Here is a 24,416-nt window from a genome sequence, read left to right as displayed (position 1 = left end):
TAATAAGAAGTGTGTCTACATACTGCTGCATGGTAATGGGTATCAATCCTGATGATGGAATCAGGCGTGCGGTCGGTAAATTTCAACAAGATTATACCACGCAGTCTCCGCGCGTTATTCTCGTAGGAACGGTGTATTGGTATATCGACCTTAATGTTGGCAGCATTTGTTACATGAGTCTGTAGCGTAAAGGGGCAGTTGGTGTGTGAATTGGCCGAGAACTGTTGTTCTTGGGAAGTAATCGTGTATTTGTCGAGTTCATAATAATTACTAATAAAGATGGTAAGAATTTATTATAAATAATAAGTAGTAAGCTTAAAACTCTGAAATTGTTATACATAATGCTCTTGAGAGATAGGCCGGTAGTTCACTTTTGTAGGTTATATATTCTTTTACTGTATTTATTATAATTTTATTTATGCATGTAATAATGTTATTTACGTTTCAGACGATCAGCAAGAACAACAAAATGTTGCAGCATATAAATTATCGGGTCCGAATAATTTTACAGGATTCGAGGACGTTTATAGGAACCTTTAAGGGTATGTAATAGAATAGCCATTTCGGTTTTGCCAGGAATAAATAGTGTATTAATGTATGTAAGATCCCAGAAGCATTGGCGTACCCAAAGATATTATATAATATGCGTGTTTATTAGAGTTGTTTTCTGTTTAAGGCAGTAGCGTTTTTCAGTTCTCAAGATATAATACAACTTAGTATTAACTGTTTTCATTTCCTGCTTTTTTAAGCCCTCACATTTTTAGTTCTTTTAAAAAATCTAGAACATTGTACATTTATTCTCATTGTTATCACCTTTCCACATCTTACACTTGTACATTGCGATATGTGTGATAGTATGTCTCATTCTTCTGACTTCTGTCCTATCATGTTATCTACCAGATATAATATACCCTGCCAGGAACACCAACTTTACACAAAATTTATTATTTAATGTAGTCACTTCTCTTTCAGTCATACCTGGTGCTTTGTGCATGGAAGTTGGATAGTGCTGCTCCCTGAGCTACCTCTTGTGTTGGTGGTAATGTTACTTAATACAGGGGATGTGGTACATTAACAAATTTGGTCAAGCCCATGATGTTAGGATATTACTATTGATTTTTAATTTCTCATATTACAGGAAGTGTAGTCAACATTGATATTTATATATTCTGTTGTTTGCGACTAGCAGTTCTAGTATATATTTTCCAGGACATTATCTGCATCTGCTAGAAACTAAATATGAAACACTATTTCAAAGAATATGTTTGTTGAATCCTCATATTTAAGCATTTTATTGAATTATATCCATTATTTTTCAGTACATCAACTGCATTTGTTAGAAACCAAATTTTAAAAACTGTTTAAAAAAGTATTGTTGACTTATGTCATTTAAACATTAAACTGAATTTTTCAAAAATGTCATGTGCTTCTACTAAAACCATATTTAAAAAAGTGTTTAATAAAGCAGAATTATTGAATTATGCCACATGCATGACAGGTTTATTTGCATGAATGGGCAGGCCCCCAGGAATATCCCAGTTTAGCAGAAAATATTGTGCCATAAAGGTTTATTATTCTTTATGTTTGTAATAATGCATTCATGACTTTCAAAGATGCTTGTGTATATTTATGTGTAGGAAAGAAAATTTGGATTCAAATTACTTTGACCTTCGATTCCATTGTAATATTCAATTTTATTTCAGCATTTGACAAACACATGAACCTTATCCTCGGAGACTGTGAAGAATTCCGTAAGATTAAACCAAAAAACTCGAAGCAGCCCGAGCGTGAAGAAAAGAGAGTCCTTGGATTTGTGTTACTGCGTGGGGAGAATATTGTATCCCTGACAGTTGAAGGGCCACCTCCTCCAGAAGAAGGACTTCCTCGTGTGCCCATTCCTGGAGCAGCACCTGGACCTGGCATGGGACGAGCTGCTGGAAGGGGCGTTCCTACTGGAGCTACAGGAGTTCCTGCAGGTATGTGCTCTTCTTATAGTTGTGGTTCATTGTCAGGTATTGATAAAGCAGGTGCCATGGAATTGGAAGGGATGAATATGGAATGAGGTAGTAGAGTACTTTCGAGCAGCAAATTTTATTTCCCTTCTGTAATAATACATTGCTTCAGGGTACAGTTAACTGTTGTTCTAATAGACTGATGTACTTTAACTCTGTCACTGTACATATACTTCATTGCTTCTGATTTCCTGACTGCCTCTTTTAATGTAAGAAATAATAAAGAGATGTGAACTGTGTTTGGGGTTATTGCTATTATGGCAGTCAATAGGTAGTTTCCATTTCATTGCTGTCTGCTAGGTATGTATTTACTTTTATTCCATATTTATGAGTACTTTACATCAGAATTTTTCCATCTCTTTGCAGGAGTTCTAAAGCGTATGTTCACCCTGCAATGATATTTTAGTATTTTGGGTGTAGTGAATATTGGCATCATTTAGCATGCTCTGTCCACTATAGTGAAAATATGTAAAGATAATGTCTTGAAAATGGTTTAAAAACCTCAGGCCAAGAGGATGGCACTTATGCTTCATATCCATGAAGTCCGGGGTTAACATTTCTGCCCTGAAAGTGGCTATCCTGACTGATGTTTCTCATGGTTTTACTCTGTCTATCCTGGCAAATGTCAGGATAGTACCATGAATTATGCCATAATTGTTTCCTTCAATATTGTTTACAATTCATTGTTCATTAATCATTCAGTGCTGTGTAGTCTGCTACTGAAAACCTCATTGAATAGGTCCTGGTAGTTTGTTGCTATTCAATAAGTGGCTGTAGTTTAATTATTGTTATTCTGTAAAGATTTTGCACTGGATGGTTTGTTTACCAGTGTCTTACGTTCAACACTGAACTTTGTGGCATTTCCCAGCGTCATTCCTAATCATGCGCAGTTCTACCAACAAACAGAAGGACTTGCAGTTGGCTCTACCTTGGTTCTGGTGGTGAACAGTATTAATGTTAAACACTTCCACAAACTGTTGAAGCAGGCTAATTATATTGCAGGTCTTCAGGGCCCAGTCCGAGGTGTGGGTGGTCCATCTCAGCAGGTAATGACCCCTGGAGGTCGTGGAGGACCACAGGTGTCAGCTCCTCCTCAGATGCGGCCACAGCAGCCAGGTCCACCCCGCATGCCTGTTGGTGGACCACCACCTGGTATGATGGGACCACCCCCTGGCATGATGGGTGAGTTATATTGATTTTTCTTGTATATAACTCTATATTTCCACACCCTATTTCTTTATGATCCATTTGATATTGCATTCTCATTCAAGCTATATCTCCCACATTCAGAACTAAAGTTTTAGTCTGTGGTTTTGTAATGGGTGTGAATATTTGTTTGGATTTAGCCTCATATAAAAGTCAAAAATTACAAACTGAATACTGTATCAGAAAGTATTATTAAAATTTCATCTGGAGTTAAATCTTGCCATTTGTTATCTCAGTTTTATTTTGTATGTCTTTAATGTGTCATGTGTGAATATTAAATTGGAGTACCACTTTGATGATAGGTATGCCACCTGGTATGCCAATGGGTCGAGGAGGTCCAATGGGTCCTCCAGGGATGCGAGGGCCACCACCTGGTATGATGAGAGGAGGTATGTATAGGCGATTTGCTACTGTGAACATGAGGTGACACTGCAAAAGGTGGCAGATTACCCATTTGAGTCTTTGATTTTTTGGTGGCTGTGCCTCAGCTCAGCCTCTCTGCTGTGCACGATCATTTGTTGCTTTTCGTACTTAATCACAGGCAACAGGGAGTGTTATTCTGACAGATTGGCCACACTGATGATAGGAAGTGTGAATATTCATGTTTGAGACAGTAGTGTGCAAGATTTACTTTGTGTAGAATATCGATAAGTACACACGAGAGATTTTGGTGTTAAATGAGTGGTCAGCACGACGAACCCCCAGCCATTGCTAGCTTTCCTGACCGGATTATGCTACTTATTGTAGCTCCCCAATTTCCTCACGATGCTGGGTTGGCACCAGTCCCATACACTGGTCGAAAGCTCATGAGAAAATTTTCCCCCGAGACTCGAACCAGCGTGCATTCCATATCGCCGGTCTGAAGCATGATGCCTCAGACTGCGCGACTACGGCACGGGACACAATGTCATCAACATATCTACATAAATTTATAATACTAGTGTCTTTTTGCAGTTGATAAAATACGCTAATTTCTTATTCCATTTACAGTAATATCTGAAATTTTACAACAGCAAAGCCCATATAGAACATTAGTACAAGATAACACTTCATGGAATCACAAAATATTCAGTAGTGCTTTCAATAGATAGGATTTCACTGTAAGCCCATAGGTTTTCTACTGGCATGTTAAATTTTTTTCTTTGTTGTCATTTCAGGACCTCCTCGTCCATATTAATTTGAATTCGTGGCAAATAAGTGAATGGACCTTCTGCTGTTACTGATGCAAACACTGGCCATGTCAAGGCCTGTATCCTGATAATGAAATGTGTGACTACACATTTAACTGCTGACCAAATTACAATACATAATGATTCTTTAGAAATAATCTTTCAGGGGAACCTTGCATTTAAAAATCATCTGTCAGATATAATTACTTTTGCAAGTTAGAATAGTACTATAATGCACTGTAAGCAACTTAACATTATCCACGCCAAATGAATCAAGAAACATATTACAAACAAGCCTTCCTACATACTCATGGAGACAGTTGGGGAAGATGGTGTCTGCGAAACTATACAGCCACAGAATAAGCACCCTCTTGTAATGTGTGACATATTTTTTATTGAATAAATACTTAGGGAATCTATAAAGAAATATTCCTAATGATGTTTAAGTGACCATATTGTTCCTTTTATTAAATTGTGATAATATTTGCATCACCCCAAGGCCACATCCTGATCAGCTGCTAGGCCAGTTTCCTTAAATTCACTGATAGTCATAACACTTCTGAGCAACATAATTGCAGTTATCACGAATGTACACAGTATATGAGACAGTTCTTGGCCTTAGGTTTATGCAGCTGCCTCCACCTCAGTTAAATTACAATTGATCTATTCCTTTTTTCTAATTTTATGTAAAATGTAACATTTGCCGAAGTATGAATACGCAGTTGTGTGGCTCGACCTTTTCCAAAAGCCGTGTAGTTGGCAAACCAAACGAGAGAATGCGCTGGAATGTGTAAATAATGTTTTCAAAGCCTACTCTGAACTAGAGATGGCAATACTGTGAAAAGCATGGTTGGGATCTAGAGCTTTGACAAAAAAAAGTTGGTCAGTGACAAGTGATTGTTTTGGCATTGTACGAAGGGAAAGTCAAATACGTTCATAACCCTGTTGCTGTGGAAATGCTGATAGTTGCGATTAGAAATGGCCATGCTCCGAAACGATGCAGAATGTCTTGTAAGACAATATAAAAACATAATAGTACGAATTTCTAAGAAAGTGTAAGAATGAATGGTATTTCCTGTTCAGGTAGGCTTGTTGCATAAATGGTTTTAGTTATAAATTAGATTAGTCAGTGCAGAATCTGGGGCAGAAGAAATAATAATGTTCGTATTTGACTACTTTTTTCCTTTCCGATTCAGAATTACGGAATTTTGACGGGGATGCTTCGTACAAGGCTGTAAAGTGGGAGCATAACATTACAACGAGTCATGCTAGATCTATCTATCGCCACCTCTCAAATGTTTTGTTTACCATTTCTTATCTTATTCTAATTTCTACTCACGTATGATTTTATCAGTGGAAATAAAGTTGTCAAATAACCCAAAGAATCAAAATCCGCTGAAGGATGGTATTTGCGTAGCCAAAGCATAAGTGTAATTATCATATTAAAAGGATCTTGGATAAACAGGTTGTTGGCGTAGATTTTATATGCCTGTAGCTGTTGAACTAGTTGGGAACCAGGATAAAGCAAGTAGCAGGCTTGTGTCGGGGAAGGCGTGTGAAGCATTTGGCACAGTGCCGTGGGCATTATTTTTATTACTGATCGTACTCTTCGCTTAATATTATCAGGACTTTTACATAAAGAAGATTAAGGTTGACTGGGCATGTAGCACGTATTGGAACTAATAAGTGTGTACCTGTTTTTGTTGGGAAACTTAAACAGAAGTGACCACTGGAAGACTCAGACATAGCTGGGTTTAACATGCTAAAATGTACCTTGTTAGTTTGTAGGTGTGGGCTGGGTTCACTAGCTCAGGATAGGATCTAATGGCGAGCACCTATGAACCTTTCGGTTTTATGAATAGTGCGCAATGAATTGCATAAAGACATAAATTGTTTTTCATAGATCGTTAAAAATACGCCCAATAAAATCTTACAGATTAAAGCAATGGATAGAATCTCATTGCTGTTTCTGGTTGTCATAGCTAAAATTTCTCTTGGTTTTCCTCCGTTTCACCAGTGTATTTGCTGAAGTAACGCTAAATAACAGCACAATATCGTAGATTCAACAACGTGTATTTGTTACTGTGGAAAATTACTTACGTACTTTGTCGGTTCAATCGACCTTGAGACTTAGCCTCATTGACTTTCAAACACAAAACCTTCCTCTGTGCCTTGTCAAGGTGTGATAAATTGATAGAATTGAATCATGCGTGCAGCATCATTGAAATCGAAACGGAAAAGTGATTATTGAATCTTCTATACGGTCTAAAATAGTGTTTCATTGTAGACACCCTAAACATGATAGAAATCCGCTGTTTGGAAAATGAAACGTGAAGATGAAAATGACCTCCCATAATGCATTTCGCTATATGTTGGCGGTATGGTGGCAAGGCGCATGCTCGTATTTTGTGCAGACATCACCTTCGAGACTGGTGGAACATTATCTCACCTCACAAGTTTGTTAATGTGTGGCTCCCATGATTGAGAACCCATTTTAAGTTGTAGATGCCGTAATGTTTGTTACGCGAGCAGAAGAGGAAACGACAAGACGCTTCGTGCAAATACACAAGAATCAACAGGTAATCTCCTTCCTTACGACTAGGAAAGTAACGCCCAATGAGTCATTTATGTAACTCACGGTGCAGGTTCGTTCTTGAGAAGTTTGTGCACTAAAAGAACATGAAGCCCAAGATGGACACATTTGGAAAATTAAATAAGTGTTCAAAATCGGCTCCCAGATTATCGACATTTTGGCCCTGTGTGAAATGGAAATAGCCCTCAAGAGAGATGGTTGGTCACTTCTTGTGTGCAGGTATAAATTAGTTTCCAGTAACACCGCACCAAATGTTGACCAATAAACGGCTCTGAATTTTTTTTCCGTGAATGCGTGAAGATTATCGAGTGTGAATTTATTATTTCGTCTCTGTTGTATGTAGCGTTGTCGGTGAGTAACATTTTCATGTGGAGCTGCTGGTCTTCAAGAAGCCTGCAGCAAATTACTACACATGCAAAATAGTTGGTTGTGCAACCTGGACAGTTTGCATGTCAGAAGGGTTCGCCATCTCGATCGGATATAATTAGGACGCTAATGGCTGAATGTGCTCAGCCATTTCCAGTATGCAGTTCTTCAAACCAACATGGCGTCGTTGTGGTCGTTAATGTCTCAGTTCGAGGAATTTTCCACTTTCTCTCAGTCGCCGGTGGACATTGCTGAAAACTCACCCTTCCGGTACCGCCGTTGAAATTCTTCGAATGTTACGTGTGCATTATCGTCACACTATCAAGAAATGTAGTCAATATCGATATATTCTTCATTATATAAAATGGCCCTTGCCTGTTGTCGATTTATCTCGAACGCAAACGTAAGATGTAGCAAGGAAGCGAGAGAAGACTGAATTGTAATAATCGCGTTCGACCAGCAACAACGAATTTGTTTAGAATCGCTCCGTCGACCGCACAGTGATAGCGGGCATCCTGGTACACACACACACACACACACACCGAATGACGTCACTGCATTTCCGTCAGCAGACTTAAAATACCCGTATCTCCTTTAACGATTGACTTCTGACATATTTATCGGACCTGTCGACTGGAACTGAACCTAAAACACGCCCCTGAGCTATGGACATTCCGTGTATTTGATTGTATTATGCTTTAAAAGTTTAACACTCGCCCACCTTTTCTCACGAAACTTTCCAGAGCTTCTTCTTTCAGTCTTCAGAGAATTTTATATACCGTCTGAATCTTTCTGTATTTCATGGGAACTAAGTCTCGATATTTGCACCCAAGAAAGATGAACTAACAGAAAATGACGATACTATATGCCTGTAATAACGAGTTTTATAACATTTTATTAATTTACTAGTACAGTACTGTTAACTTGATTAAGCAAAAGAGTATGAGAGTGGCGAGGTATGTAGCATGCATGGAAACCCAGAAATGCATGCAAAATCATATTTGGAAAAGAACAGGGTGGGACGTGGACGTGGGAAGAAAGTATTAACATACAGGCTATTTGTGTAGGTGTGATGTAGCTGAGGTTTGGATTCAATGACGGTAATGATTCTTCAGATTTCACGAAGACGGGGAATTTCTTGACCCATGTCTATCGAGTACTCAAGGAAGAAGCCATTTTTGACGTAAATACGTGTATAAGGAAGGGTCATTCGGCAAAAAAGTGGAACGAAAAAGTGTAACCTGGTTACCTAGGGAACGTCATCTGTTTACTCGTCATTATTGTTACCGGCGGTGCCCGAATTTATAACTTGTGTTGGGCAAGGCCGTGGTCTAGGCAACACCGAGTTTTCCTCCGGGGGCTTCCCCGGTTTCTCCGTGGCATCCCAACAATTACTCCATTCACACACAGAAGAAGGCAATGGCAAACCACTTCTGGATCATCTGCCAAGAACGTATATGAACAGGTCCCAGTCCGAGAAAAGGATGGAAGGATCCTGTTCATATGGACCTGTCGTCAGACAGAACACTAAATAATAAATAAATAAAACATTACCTTACCTTACCTTACATTTCATTACATTACATTCAGCTACCACAGACCCATCATAAGCGTAACTAATTCAAGTTGATTAAGCAATGTTTTAATCAAACTTTACTCAATTGTAAAGCATGTATAAAGGAAATAGTTAGAATAAAGCCAATATATAAACTTCCTTTCCGTAAAGACGTATTTACGTCAAATTCTCCGGAACCGTGGTTCCACTGTCAACTTTTCTTGTGACTGACGCAAACTAGCAGGACAAAACTCTTGTGCAAAGAACCTATTTTTGGTCTCAGACTCAGGTACAGTCACAGATGACCTAAAGGATAGTCTACAGTCTGCTTTTGTGCCCATGTATTATTACCTCACCCGTACAAGTGTCGTACCGTTTCGGTCCGGGCAGTCTATAGGCGTTTCCTTCTACTTGTGGGACATACTTCGTCACTGCGAGCAACGTGAAAGGAAACGTTCGTGGCCTACTATCCCAGCATTCGCTTCGAGAGACTGAGGAAACACGGGCCCTGCCTACTATGAAGTAAAACGTTCCGTTTTGTGCAACGAAAGAATTCGGTTTTGAATCTTTTTTTAGAAGCGTTCCGTGAACTGAAATTTCCGGGAATTTGGCTCCCATCATGATGTTCTTGGCGGTTGTGGCATCATGGAGGGAGGCATTTCTCTGCAATATAGTTTCCTGTTTGCATTCCTCTCCTAGCTTGTCGGCCTTGCGAATCACCCCTCCCCTCCCTGCAGAACTATAGCCCCTCTGTAGTCAAGTCTAGTCTCAGCTCTTCTGCATTGCCGAGGGTCAGGCACGCAGCGAGAGTTTCTGCTGCTGCTGTCTGGCTAGCAAATGTAACAAAACAGTTCGCACTCATCTCAGATACGAGAATGCAGCGCGACCAACATCCGACTCGCACAGTAAAGTAAATAAACGGCAAGAATAGACACGGCTGACCTTGGCCGTAGTTTTGCACATCGATCGCGTCCCGTCGTTTCACTTTCTAGACATGTGCAACTCCCTCTCGACCTACTTTGCTGATCTGTTTTCAGTGCCGTGCGCTAGCTGGCGGCATTTCGCAGAAGAGACATGAAACGAGGCTGTAATGCATTTAACGACGTAAATACATGTTGCTACCGTGTATGTAGCTAATTATATACCACACAGTTAAACATTACAGAGTACGTGCACGGTAGGTCAAGGTTAGCGTAATCTGAATTACTTTATTTATCTACCCTGCTGTATATCTGTATAATTAACATTTTAAATTTAAATAAGCGATATGTTTCGACACGATATAGCCATTTTCATGGCACAGAAACTAAAATGTGGAAAGGAAAGTATTGATAATTATATCAATTATGAAAACAAAAAAATTTCATTTTTTGCGTGTCTAATACATGGGTAAGTACTTCCGACTCCAGCGTTTGTAATTGATACTTTCATATTTTTAAAATCTTTGCTAGATCTTTTACTTCTGACGTTTAGAACTATTTAAATATCTCTTTTAACTTAATCGTTTTCCATTTTTTCAGCAAGGTTCGTTTTTGTAACTGTCTATATCAGACCTGCACAGCTAGAAAGTACTTGTGGGGCAAAATGTAATCGATAGAAGTGCTTCGGGCTGCTGTCTCGATGTCATTCGATATTCGATCGTTGTTGTTAGTCGAAGAAATACAAAGAGAAGTACTCGTAACTGTAAAAAGCCAATAATTAATGTTAAATATGTTTTCTATAAGAATAAAATAAATTTTAAAAATGAAAAGAGACGTGAAAAAAGTTAAATATCATCTGCATTTGTTTAAAAGTAACGTTAGGTTTCATTTCACTTGATTAATTTTGGAAGACGATTTTCCAATTGGCTCGGCGCGGTTGAGCCGATAGCCCCTGGGGCAGAGAAAATCTTTCCGGGGGCTGCATGTTGTGCAGATCTGGTCTGGATAAAATGAGTAGCGTCATTTTAGCTTTTAGTACATAGATTTTGAGCAATAAGAATCTTCTCTGTTTATCTTTCTGCATTTATTCTCTTCATCTTCGAAGAAAGGAAATCACAAATACAGAGTTCATAGTCCTAGTAACACTTTTTTCCCCCGGAAGTGGATCAGGCAACTCAGCAAACACGATTACATATATTATACATGAAACACCAGTGAGAAGATGTTTTGAAATGCAGTCGACTGTCGCGTTTAGTAACGTAATGCATGACGCACCTCTAATCACAAATGACTTCTCGTTATTACGCCCACAGGCAACTAACTGGCTAGGTATTTCTCGGGATTCCTACATTTTATATAGTTTAAACATTCGAAACAATTTGTCATTCTTTACTTCGAAGTATCTGCTAATTTTTACGATATTTTGGAGCATGTGAGATAAACTATGTGAGGTTTTGCAACGAATAATGTTCTGTTAAGCGAGTAGAGCGAAGATATATGAATTATTATTATTGCTACTATTTTGTATGTATTGTTTATAAGGAACGTTTATAACAGCTTTGTTATCTGCGCTTCGTTTTTGGTCACTGTTGGCATCAGAGTTCCAAAGCAAAATTATAAAGACTTCGATACTTTCCACACTTTCAATAAAATCTTCTCGGGCGATCAGCCTCGTCAAATTGCTAAACAACAAAACCGACGTTTCAGGGACCGTCTATGTCCCCATTTATCAGGGATCAGAATCCTGATGATGGGGACAGAGACGGTCCCTGAAACGTCGGTTTTGTTGTTTAACCATTTAACGGGGCTGATCGCCCGAGGAGATTTTATTGAGTTACGTCGCTGTGAAAGCTTCAAATCATATTTACACACTTTGTTTTCAGCAAATGTGTGTTTGTTCCCTGTACCTCAGCTGCCAAATAAATCTATAATAGTCTAACGTAAACTTGTTTTAACAATCTTTTAACATACTAAATCGTTTATTAAAGTCGATTATTAGATAATTAGCATTTTTGCTAACTTCAGTTTTGTTATGTACTGTGAAATGGAATGTTTTACGTTTTCTTTATATATATGTATGTATTGTCCTTCTTTTCTGTGTATTTAATCTTCTTGTGCTGACTGTAATTAGCTCCTGTAGCTGTTGAATTATCACATTAAAATAAAGAATTTAATTATAGACCCTGTTTATATTCAATAGGTCTTGATCTTTTATGTCATATGTAGATTTTATTATACTGTTGTTCTTAGTGACTGGCTGTAATTGGCCATGATTGGCTGTTGTCAACTCATGAACAAATTAACTGAATTATAATCGAAAGCAAGATTTAAAAAATATCCCACCCGAACCAATTACGAACTGTTTCCCCGTATGTGTATTGGTATTGTAATTTAAAGCGTGTGTCAAATAGTCTTTACACTCAACCCTGTTGTTTGTGCCTTATAGAAGGCAGTTACCCAACGCTGCTTTTACTACGATAACACTTTCTGTACGCCGTGAAGCAATGAGTCAGAGGTTCCAGGTATTGCCTTTGAAAGAGGAATTATTTTAAAACATTCAATTTAATTACTTTAATCCATGGTTCGTGGCGTTCTCGTAGTTTTGTGCATCTGTCTGTACGCCTTTGTCAGATTTGTTGATGTGGGAATCTAGGTTTCCACTATTTTATGGGGGCTCGCGTTTCTTACCCGGTGTCCTACGTGAGCGATTAAATGCGAGCGGTGCGAGTTGCGTGGGTGAAGCGGAAATATCAAACTGGCTGTTTGTGTGGCGCTGTCCTAGGTTACAGCGAAGCGGTCAGCGGCCAAAGCCGAGATCAAATATTTTGAAATTTTCGCGCAGGTCGCTGCGCTGGCCAGTAAGGCGCATGCGCAGGAAGGCCGTGTGTTTCTCTCACGTAGGACACAACAAACGATTCCCTTATGTCATATGACACCCCATGCTGCTTATGCAGCTCGCACAGCTTGCTTCTTATCGCTTACGTAGGACATTGCCTTAATATGCTACCAAGATTAAATACGAATAAAAAAAGGCGTGGGACTACTCTAATTTGAGAAGACGTTACAAGTTGGTCAATATTCGTCTTGAATAAAACAAAATATGTCTGTTCGTATTACGAGTTATAATTACGAAAGATAACATATTTGAGTGTGCGCAGATACAGTACCTCACAAAAATTCGCGTCAGCTGAAATCTTGTGTGCTGGGCTCAACGTTTGCGAAACAGCGCTCTAGCTGAGAGTCAAATAACTCAATAGCGCCCCATAGTATAACTTCAACGCGTTAAGTCTTCAACTTATTACATATTTAATCTTCGTATTTTTTTATTAAAAAAGTGCATGACCTGTATACTTTAACCTTGCAGGTGCAACAGCCATTTTGCATATTCTTCAATTGTCGTACAATGAACACAAAGGCAACTCGCCATTATGATCTGCGATTCTTACTTACGTCTGCAAAAAAAACACTAATCATGGACCTAGCGTAAGTACAAATTACACATAACACGCCTTTCTTCTCATTATGCATGTAAAATAAATTTAATGTTAATTTAATACCTTATTTTACATATTTATTTGAAATTAACTCAACGAGTTTAATCACTACCGATTGTTGTATGGACGAAATAACACTGTAATTACAGTATAAGTGTGTTTGTTCATATCATTAAATGTGTAACCCCGTTGATGTAAATTTTGTACAGGACATCTCTTTGATATACGCTGAACTCCCTCTACATAAAAGCCATCTGTACATAACTTTTGGTTCTTATATCTTATCACCTTCACACAGTAAGCTTAATATTTAAATCTTGAATGATTATTATGTAATGTAAACGATCATGTTCGTTACGCTACAGATACAAATGCACTGTTTCAGAGTTATTTACAGAAGTAAGCATACAGTCTGATATAATTTTTTTATTTCGTAAAAATGTCTGCCTTATCTACAAATATTTTAAATAAAAGTAGCTTATGCAATATTCGCATGCATAAAGCTCAGTAATATCGAAATAATCACTGGTGAAAAAGAATACCTGTTAGATTAATATTCAACACCGAAAACGTCATCAAACTTTGTATTATCGCCATGGAATCTAGTTCTCACTCGATTATCACATCTAGGTCTACAGCTGACAGACATTTTGTTAACACTTTTAAGCACGAAGATAATCTAAAATTCTAAGTAATAGTTTGTACCTCAAAGAGAACACAACACATTAACATTAAAACGATTAATTTGTGGTAAATAATAACTGTTTATGTTAAGAACACACTCTTTGGGCAAACTGCAGAATTATTTAATGTTATAACAGGTGGTACAAATAGTTATCATGGGTAAATTTAACAATTCTTGCTAATATAATTTCCACTCTGAAAGTTCCAAAACCTTACTTAGCCCTATTCACATTACATTATCATCTTCCTGTCTAATTCGACATCATAATAGTTGATATTTATATATTTTTTTATTTAGTGATCTGTCTGACGACAGGTCCATATGAACAGGATCCTTCCATCCTTTTCTCGGACTGGGACCTGTTCATATACGTTCTTGGCAGATGATCCAGAAGTGGTTTGCCATTGCCTTCTTCTGTGTGTGAATGGAGTAATTGTTGGGATGCCACGGAGAAACCGGGGAAGCCCCCGGAGGAAAACTCCGTGTTGCCTAGACCACGGCCTTGCCCAACACAAGTTATAAATTCGGGCATCGCCGGCAATCGAACCCGAGACCCCAGGATTACAAGGCAAGCGTTCTAACGATGAAAGAAACGAAAAAAGATGCGAAGTTCTGTTCGAGAATGAAAACGTGTTCTGCTTCGTGAATACACTGTGTTTGCACCCGCACAGCTTTTGCGCAACTCGCATGTGCAGCGGCCTAGTAACAAGTGTGACCTTGACTCGAACACCACGTGGAAGATTGGGAGAGTGAACCTGCTACTGATTTTATTTTTGTATCGATGTACATTAATGTTTTTCTCTTGTTTTGAGTGTTACGCATTGTACGTAGAACACGTAATACCAAGCATGGAAAGGGTTTACGCACGTACCAAAAGGCATTCTGTCGTGTTCTTAAGCCGGGAAGCGGAGTCCCAGATTAACTGTGCAGGGTGAGGCTGATGGCGGTCAAGGCCATGCATGTTGATCACCGGGCGGTCAATATGCAGGCGCAAGAGTGCGCCAGCCAACGCTTTATTGCAAGGAATGTCGCTCGCAGCTCCACCATATGTTTCCGACGGAGCAATGTAGTATCAAGGGCGTTGTTATCCTAACCCATCGACAAGTATTGGAACATAGGCAACATACATTTGACCGCCATCTTAGCTAGAACCAGTCTGAGATGTAATAAACGTAAAGTAAGAAGACATTAACATCGCGTGATTTTACTAGAGAAAATTTTATTTTCAGTTTGTTTTAACCTCAGATCTGCCGAGGAGGTTGATTTAGTGGACTCAATGACTGGTATTATGAGATTTCTCAATGTTTCGCCCAGTCTGTCGATGTGAATGCTGCAGTAGGTCACGACCTTTTTCAAATACCACAATTCGTGATCGTCTTCGTGTTTAATTCTGCTTTATGCAATTGGGGCATTTCTTTCAAATAACAAAATATAAATGTTACATCGAAAATCGACAAGAACTACTACGAATAAATTATAACGTCTGTTTTCCTGATGGGTATAAGAGGAACTATAAAATTAATACGAATACTGTTATTCATACAGTTTAATTATCAATTGATGTAATTTACGTCATTTTCGCTTGTACAGATATTTACAAGAAAGAAAGTAAGCGCCAAGTTTGTAATTTCTGACAAAGAAGAAGATGTTTTGCAAAATATTTGTAGGTATAACTGTGATCTATGTTTACGCATTATTTCACGTGGCTATTTCATGATTTGTTGCCTTCAGATCAAGAAATACTGATTTCGCGCTGAGGCCATTTTATCAAAGAAGAAGCACCGATGTCCCGCCCACATCGGAAGACCCCCAGGGCTGCCATGTTGGAATCATTGTCGGCAGGGAAGTGCGGAGACGGGTGGGGTGATGTTCATTGCTAATTCCACGAAAATCCGTCAACTGGTTCAAAACTTGTTGTGGGAGACACAAGGACATCATACCGTAAATCTATATTTTCTTTGTTTCAAGTTGTGTCTTGAGGCATCGCGAAATACTCAGTCGGTAAGTAGAGTGGCTGTGGGCTTCGATTAACAGTGGTGGAAGGGCTTTTTGTCTCTGCTATGACATGCAACCGGTTTTGGGACCCATCATTCGTTACGAGGAGAAGGGGTTTTTCAGAACTTGTTTTCTTAACGAAACATGCTAAGTGAAAGCGAATGTTCGCCACTTACGTACGAGGGAGTCTCTTCTGAGGCGTGCGCAGTACATCCTTAACAGTATACAGCAACGTTCTGTACAGGATCTACATATTAATATTTTATAGAAGCTATTTACAGGCGTCTCCAACACCGAGATTATTTGCAACCTATTTGGTTTACTAACTAGCAACTTCCCCATTGAATATCAACGAGCAATCTTATTCATTACACATTATTTGTGTGTCAAACGTTTTAGATGATTGATTGCTTGTGAACATATAAGCGTCCAGTGATGTATAAAAACACTTTCATAATTTTAAATGTTTATATGACGGTTAAAATATACGTAACTTCGTGCCAAGTGAGAGTTATCACAGCTGCGAGTATGAAGACGGCTGTCTTCTGGGTTGTTGCGCCGTGTAGTAAAGTTTACCGACGTTTCAGAGGTTTTTACTCCCTCCATCATCAGGGCGATGATGGAGCAACAACTCAGAAGACAGACATCTTCATATCGTAATGCTGTTAAAACTGACATTTTAATTCTGCTAAATTTTCTTTACAACTTATATTTTAGCATAGTTTAAGCAATACAAAATTTTAGAGACTTTATTTTACTGTTAAATATTTTATGGATATTGGAAGATGGAGGCATACATATGACTCTCGATTTAAACTACATATTTACCTTCCATGTATTTGGGATAACTTTAGTGCAAGAATTGGAATGTCTGTCAATTCCACTTGAAAACATAGATTTTTATCTGTTACTAGTTTTCGTTTATGCGGAAACATGGACCTTGTACAAAATGCATGTATATAACTCTGCAAAATGTAGTATTTTAACAAGCGCTGAACAATTCTGTTAAACCTTATAAATATGTAATATACGAGATTTCACAGTATAAGTGCCCTTGCCAGACCCTGATTATCCCCACATACAAAATTAATATGAAAATTTTGAAACCACTATCAAAAGAATACAGACTAGACTCGGCCCGGTAGAATTATGTACGATGTACCTCGCGAGGTTCGATCCAAGGATGGTAGGAGCGCTACCAGCGACGGTCCGCTGGTTGGGTTGCACCCCTGACCCCCAGCTGAGCTTACAATTGATTGGGCAGAGCAGGGGGTTTGAACTCCCCCTACTACCTAGCGTCTCTGCACACATAAATGAAGTTTCATTTGAAGAGATGTAATCATGATGGATGAGTTATGACCTTGAAGCCAAAGAATATCTTTAGCGAAATATAAATTATTTTGCTACTGTGTGCGGTTTCTTAGGCATTGCAATTCTTTATGTAGCAGTAGTTTTGTTAGGAGAAACCAGAAGTGTCAAGTCTTCTTTTATTTAAAATTTTAGTATTAAAAAATATGAGCAGGGATAGTTCAGTCAGTATAGTGACTAGATACGGGCTGGACGACCGGGGTTCGATCCCCGACGGGGGCAAACGGTTTTTTTTTTTCCTGTGTCCAGACCGGCTCTGGGGCCCACCCAGCCTCCTCTACAATGGGTACCGGGGTCCTTTACAGGGTAAAGCCGGCAAGGGCGTGATGCCGACCACTCACCCCCATCTAGAGCCGAGGTTAAGGAAGAGAGGAGCTATACCTCCACTCACCCCAAACGCCTACATGGCGTATAGTGGGACAGCTTTACTTTACTTAGAGTATTAAAAAATACATCGCCATCATCCAATGATCCAGGTTTTGCTTTCGTATTTCGCATGTAATTTTCTAGAATTATTTATTTGATAGCACTTCACAGTATGTAACTCACTCAATGAATGGTTACTTAAACCTCTTCTTTATAAAGTTTTTTTGTCGTGGCTTCCAGTTGTGCCGTGTTCAATTTACGCTACCTACAGACTGTACAGCGATATTTTGGCATAACTGCACTGTCAAGTGACCTATATGATACTGAATCAGACTTTTGGCGCAGATTAAATAGCTTATAATTGTCAAAGGGGTCATATATAATTATCAGAATTTAGATAAAACGTTTACGATCCATCATATTGGTATTCGTGACTTCGTTTAGGCTCGCGATCCATAGGTTGAGAACTAGTGCTCTAGTTATCTCGCATTTCAATTTCTGTACCTAAACACAAGCCTTGAGAGTACTTTCCTTGTGTGAATTTTGACTTTCTGTACATTGTATGCACCAACATATTGGAGTTCTCTCACCTGTAAAATAATATAATATTAATGAAAGCTGCCCAGACTTGTTTACACGTGTAGCGTTTGATGACATCATCCCTTAGTACGCATTATGAACGCAGAGAGCAGCATTGACCTGCAATCACTACGCGTGGTATTGCTCATTTGTCTGTGGTAGAAACACGCCTAAACAAATGAATGACGCTCGGCGTGTGCAAGTACTAAAAATTTGTAACCAGTGTTCTGTAGTTCTACGTTCAGTGTACAAATAATTTGTTTATTAAATGTGGATGTCAGTCCAAGCAATGATTTTATTATAACTTTCTTAGCGTGTCTGTGGACTTTCTTTGGCTTAAAGAACTATAGTTGTAGTTTATGCGAGGCTTCCCTTGTAATTGTTTCTGTTTAAAAATGTCATTTTAGCACTGAACGCGAATAATGTTATGAATTGAAGTATATTTCTGTCTTCGAGTAATTCGAAAATAATTTATTACGGTTTCCATTCTTTTGTACAGACAGTTGATTTCGTTTGTATTGTGACTGATATATTAAAGAACAAGATGGGTTAAGTCTGTTCCGAGTTCTTGTGGTAACGAAGATATGTGGACAGTTGGTAAGTACAGAATTAATATTTCGCTTTGCTGAAAGTATGGATCTGAATCGAATGCTATTCGAAGCAAAATTGAATACCAAGTAGCTATTTTTCCCTTCCAATCTGCATTGTACCTCATAAATAGCCCATGGCAAAACTTATGATTTGATCTTACTGAAATTATCGTGTGTTTGGTATTACTACATTTAACATAAAACGTAAACCGAATTCAGCCAATTGGGTAAATTGGTCCGGTTTAAGATACACTATTTGCAATATTTTAATGCTATCTCTTAATTCATATTTACTTCACTTATCACTTCTTATCAAAATAATAAATCACTCTCATTAATGTAATCAGTCTGTTAATTTTTATCATTAATTTCCGTGTAAAAATATGATCTTTATGTGCTTTTAAAATTTTTAAAGACAAACTATGTATGAGATAGTATTTTATATTATTTCAATATTTTACAAATTATGTAGTTAACCACGAATAACTTCAATTTTAAACAGGGACATCTCTGACAAATCATTTTCTCCACTCGAATTACGAGTCTATTGTTCATATTTAGGATGTTATTATGCAGTGATTATACCATTCATTGTATATACATTGTAATAGCCTGTTTATTTTGTATTATAGTATTTTTATAAGTGATTGTAATGAATTCGGGTGGAAGAGTGGACGGGACTTATTTGACTCAGGATTAGTACCCGATGGCAAGATCTTATGGACACAGTAATGAACCTTCTAGTTCCATAAAAGTCAGGGAATTTATCGATTAACAGAGGGAATATCAGCTTCTAAAGAAGGTCCCTGCTCCATGGAATTGCTTCTTTCATAGAACATTCGTACAGAATGTCCCAAAAAGATGTATACACATTATAATACAGTGACCGCTTGTCAGTCAGTAAATTGTGCCACGAATCTGACGGTGGTCATTTTGAACACCTACAATAGATTCGCTAATTCAGTAATTGCCAGTGCTAACGTATGTAATGGTTTAGTTTATTAAAATGTCTCTATTTCATTCATTGAATTTGTGTGTACATATTTTTGGAACAGTCTGTATTAAGACTTGTCTATGTTATTCACCACATTTTGTGAACCGGTTTACCGAACCTTTTACAGCTCTTAAACCGTTGAATTGAAACAGAACGAGACGTGATATTACTTTGAAAACAGTACCCGGACTGAACCTTTATTTAAGACTTATCACTGCCCCAATTTAGAGATATGCCACCATCCTCAGTAATGTAATAGCCAGAAATACTGTGAAAAGATGAAGCCCTATTCCATAATGTCATTATTGAAAAGAAACAAACATTAGACGTAACAAAGTAGCCTTCTCCTTCTTCTTATTCTCCTTCTATGGCTCTCCGGTCCGTATTCGGTCCATGGCCTCCTCAATTCACCTCTTCCATTCGGTCCTCTGTTAGGTCCGTCTGTCCGAGGCTTTGATTGAGGTTTCGGTGCAAGGTTGTTAGCCTTGTGACCAACCCCCAACCTGGAGGACCAGGGTACCTGTCTTAAGCCCGGTCTGCACGTAACGTCTTATCGTACGTTTTGTTTGATCAGTTAAGACGTATCAGTCAAAATGTTACGTATGGACAGAGAAACGGACGTTTTGCCTGAACTGAATGAAGACGGACGTCTCTCAGAAAACGGATCGGTTAGAGCATTGTTTTCCGGTAAAACGTCAGTCTTTGTAGCTTCTACCTGTCGCTAGAAATCTTAGAGTAGCAGTCAGTCTCTCATGGGGTGTGATAGCCCTTCTCATGGTAGTGTCCTTTTCTTGTATTTCTGGAGTTACTAACGATAGTAATTTCAAATAAGTGTCCGTATCCATTCGTAAATAATTACGCGAATCTTCAGGTTCATGACGTAATTCCCGAAGCAAATTCACATGAGAGAATCTGCCCCTCTTTAGCAAACCATCCTCTAGACCAGGGGTGGCCAACCCGCGGGCCGCGGGCCGCATGTGGCCCGCCTTGAACATTTTTCCGGCCCGCGAGATTCATCACACTTCTACAAAATATATTTATTTTATAATGGCCAAAGTAGTGAAAACCAATGTATTAAAAAAATACATTATTTGTGCATCCATATATTCAAAAATTATCTGTTTATGTTTACAGCGGTTTTATGAGTTACGAGAAGAAATTGACTTGTTTATGAATGACAAGCAAAGACCTGTACCAGAATTAAGAAATGATGAGTGGTTATTGGATTTATGCTTTTTAGTGGATATTGTCGAAAAACTTAATCAATTAAATATATCATTGCAAGGAAAAGATAACCTTATAATCGATACATTTAATCACATGAAAGCATTTCAGAAGAAATTGTTGTTATTTGAATCGCAATTGAAAAGTAATAACGCTCACCACTTTCCATTGTTGAAAGAATTTAAGAAATCAAAATGTAACAATTACATCAAATATGCAAAAGAAATAAGAAAACTTACAGCTGCTTTTGAAAGCCGATTCAGTAATTTAGAGTTAGACAAATACAACAAAATTTTTGAAATATATTCATCTCCCTTTCATGTTAAAATCGAGTCGGCCCCAGAATATCTCCAAATGGAACTGGTTGACTTACAGTGCAATATTGAATTAAAACACATTTTTGAAACATCAGAATCAAAAATAGATTTTTATAACACTTACGTCACAAAAGAGAAATTTTCCAATTTGAGAAATCTGGCACAAAAAGTTGTTAGCGCTTTTGGTTCAACTTACACCTGCGAATCGTTTTTTTCGAAAATGAAATTGACCAAACACAAAACACGCTCAAACATAACGGACGCTAACCTGCAACACCAATTACGATGTGCAAATACCCAAATTGAGATCGATTTGCAAAAGCTAAGTGAAAGAGTGGAGAAACAAATATCGCACTAGTAAAATAAATATTTTTTAATGATTTCATTATTTTTATTTCATTCATATTTATATATTTTTTATATTTAATTTTTAGTGCTATATATTTCTTTACAATGTACGCTTAGTATCATTATTATTATATTATCTATGTTTACATGTAAGAATAATAGTAAACACAATAATAATAACTCATTATGTTTCAATTTTTCACTCCAAAAAAATGTCTATAGTGTATCTAAATCTAATATGGGGATATATAATTTTATATGTGGCCCGCGGAGTTATGATGCATTTCCAAAGTGGCCCGAAAGATCATTTGGGTTGGCCACCCCTGCTCTAGACCACCGTGAGCGACGAACAACTTTCTTTCTTTTCAATTTCACGAGACGCAATGAAATAATCGCTACAAGTAATACTTCATCCATGGTATCTATGAAACTGAGCAGAAAACGGTAGCTAAAACGTAAATAGTGTGGACATGAGATTTTGGTCAGTTTTACCTGACCATCTTAACTGATGAAACAAAACGTAAGATAAGACGTTACGTGTAGACCGGGCTTTAGTCTGACCTCTCCCCCTCGACCAATCTGGCTAGGGAGGCCCTACCAGTAGCTCTTGGGGTCACTGAGGTACTCAAGCCTCACCACCACCACAACGTGCAGGTACCATTAAGTGGGGAGCCTTCTGCTTACGATTTACAATAAAAACAGATACCTTATCGGAACTGTTCGATTTGGTTCAAATACGGCATTGACGTCAATGTCGGAACACGTTTTACCCAAGTCCGTGTCTCAACATAAAAGTTATAAGATTATTTTGGAGAATCGCTCTTTATATCAATTATATACATTGATTCAGGGAAAACATTCCCCTGGCGACAATAACAAAGTTTTTGCTACAAAAGAGTTCTGGGTCTGGTTTGCTCTTCATCTCTGAAGAAGGAGAGAGAAACGCTGTGAGCTAACGTGGCCATGTTGAGGACTGTTATGACTTCGATACATTTTTAAAGACCCAAAACAGTTGTTCCTCGCGTTTTACAGGAAGTCAGACAATGAGTCTGCGCTGGTAGCGATCCAAATCATTCCACGAGCTAATAAGAACAGACTCACTCTGAATTGTATAAAATTGTCTACGTTACTGTAGCTTTGCGGAAATCACAGCAGAGGTTTTCTTACATTGGTATTCATTTTGTCATATTGTTAACGTATTAAAATAAAGACAAGCAATGATCAGTATTCCATATTTTATTTAAGTGCTTAATATGGACAGAAGTATCTCTCAGAAAATGTATTCTGCAATCTCTTGACTTTCAAAAGTATTTTTTAAAAATATATAAAACTAATTTAATCTTTGTGAGCATGTAACATTCTTATTCCCACGTGTTGCCTTTTAGAAAAAACGAAGTGTTAATTTAAAATTAATGTGCACTTCGCAGTTAGAATGTCCTTAAGCAATAATCTTACTGCATATTTTTAATAACCTGTGAAATTTGTGTTAAACTTTTTTCCCCTTCTGCTTTTTTAACATTGATGATTACGCTGTTATTTACACATGAACCGGTTTGAACTGGTTTAAGTTGGTAAGCCATTTAAAATAATTGAATCGCTGAACTGGAACCTCTGCTCTGAACACGGGCGTATACAACCAGAAACTATAATTTCCATGCCGATTTTGAACCCTCAGACCTCTGAATGTTAAACAAAATTCGTCAGATGTTGCATTGACCATTGACATTAGACTTTTATAGAATTTTAAATCGCCAGTTTTGCTGAAAACAATCAGAAAAATACGTGATCTTAAATCTGACTTTGTTTCCTCAAAAACTGTTCAACGTACGAAACATGGAATGAATTAATAGTTCTCACCAAGCTCACAATTCTCGGCTCAGAAACCGGCTATCCTAACAGGTTTCCATGGTTTTCCTCAGTCTGTTCATAGAAATATATTGATAGTACTTTCAGTTGGACCACCACTACATAATTTCGAATTTATTATTTGCCTTTGTATATCAGAACAACGCGATTAAATAAACCGCAAATAAATCTATAAACGAAATATAAACACTACCAATAATGCTTTCGTCTGTTTACAGTTACCTTTGTGAAAGATAGTTCTACATTATCAGGTTTTAGGGGCTCAAGCTATTAGCAACAACCAGGTACATAATTTAGGTGGGCGTTAATTAACAAATTAAAGAAAAATACGTATTCTTATGGTTTCTCTCTCCCGCCCCTCCATAGCCACGCGAGCAGCGCATCGTAACCTCCCGGACTGCATTATCGTATAGCATTGATTGTGATTCCTCAAAGTTTAGGTCCACCGGCCTGCTCCGATCCAATTTCTGTGTGAACTTATCTTTCCACCTTTTCTAGTACTCGTTCTTGGCTTCTTCCGTGACGTTTGTCGTGGAATTCGCTCTGTTGTTGTCCTTATCGTATCTTCTACGTTTATGATGTTTTCATTTCCTGTGTCAAGCTTAATAAATTTGGTTTCTGCCTTATATGGTGTTGTTTTCTTTTCTACGATAACACGCTACTGGCCTCGGTAAATGAATCTGCTGATTCAGGTTTTTTACGTTGTTGGTGATTCAAGTCCAACTGGCCACAGGCAAGTAATGGTACTATAGTCGGCGCAGTAGTTTCT

The 24,416-nt window shown here is 38.1% G+C and overlaps 1 protein-coding gene and 1 long non-coding RNA gene across 2 annotated transcripts in view; both read left to right on the top strand.

The window, feature by feature from the left end:
* Positions 1-115: 115 nt before the first annotated feature.
* On the top strand, positions 116-4,838 carry SmB (small ribonucleoprotein particle protein SmB). The gene is made up of 6 exons (XM_022079669.2): positions 116-282; positions 449-542; positions 1,704-1,976; positions 3,015-3,194; positions 3,521-3,607; positions 4,376-4,838. Exons 1-6 carry the CDS (start codon positions 280-282, stop codon positions 4,393-4,395), a joined length of 657 nt encoding a protein of 218 aa, XP_021935361.1. The 5' UTR covers positions 116-279; the 3' UTR covers positions 4,396-4,838.
* A 1,938-nt stretch (positions 4,839-6,776) lies between these two features.
* Positions 6,777-24,416, top strand: part of LOC110837481 (uncharacterized) — a 58,566-nt gene continuing 40,926 nt past the window's right edge. Inside the window, exons 1-2 of the long non-coding RNA XR_015535301.1 lie at positions 6,777-6,966; positions 15,732-18,905. This is a non-coding gene — a long non-coding RNA (uncharacterized LOC110837481). The remainder of the gene's footprint in view (positions 6,967-15,731; positions 18,906-24,416) is intronic.

Source organism: Zootermopsis nevadensis, unplaced genomic scaffold (assembly GCF_977971745.1).
Source record: "Zootermopsis nevadensis isolate Lab colony 2312 unplaced genomic scaffold, Znev_1.0 Znev_ptg000016l, whole genome shotgun sequence".
NCBI classification, from domain to species: Eukaryota; Metazoa; Arthropoda; class Insecta; order Blattodea; family Termopsidae; genus Zootermopsis; species Zootermopsis nevadensis.
The sequence above is the reverse complement of the archived record's forward strand: the minus strand, read 5'-3'. Positions and strand labels throughout refer to the sequence as shown.

What these genes read in the sequence shown, in the direction of transcription:
- SmB (XM_022079669.2), top strand. An exon ending in ACCACCCCCTGGCATGATGG is followed by an intron (nt 3,195 to 3,520) that starts GTGAGTTATATT and finishes CTTTGATGATAG; the next exon opens with GTATGCCACCTGGTATGCCA. An exon ending in ACCTGGTATGATGAGAGGAG is followed by an intron (nt 3,608 to 4,375) that starts GTATGTATAGGC and finishes TTGTCATTTCAG; the next exon opens with GACCTCCTCGTCCATATTAA.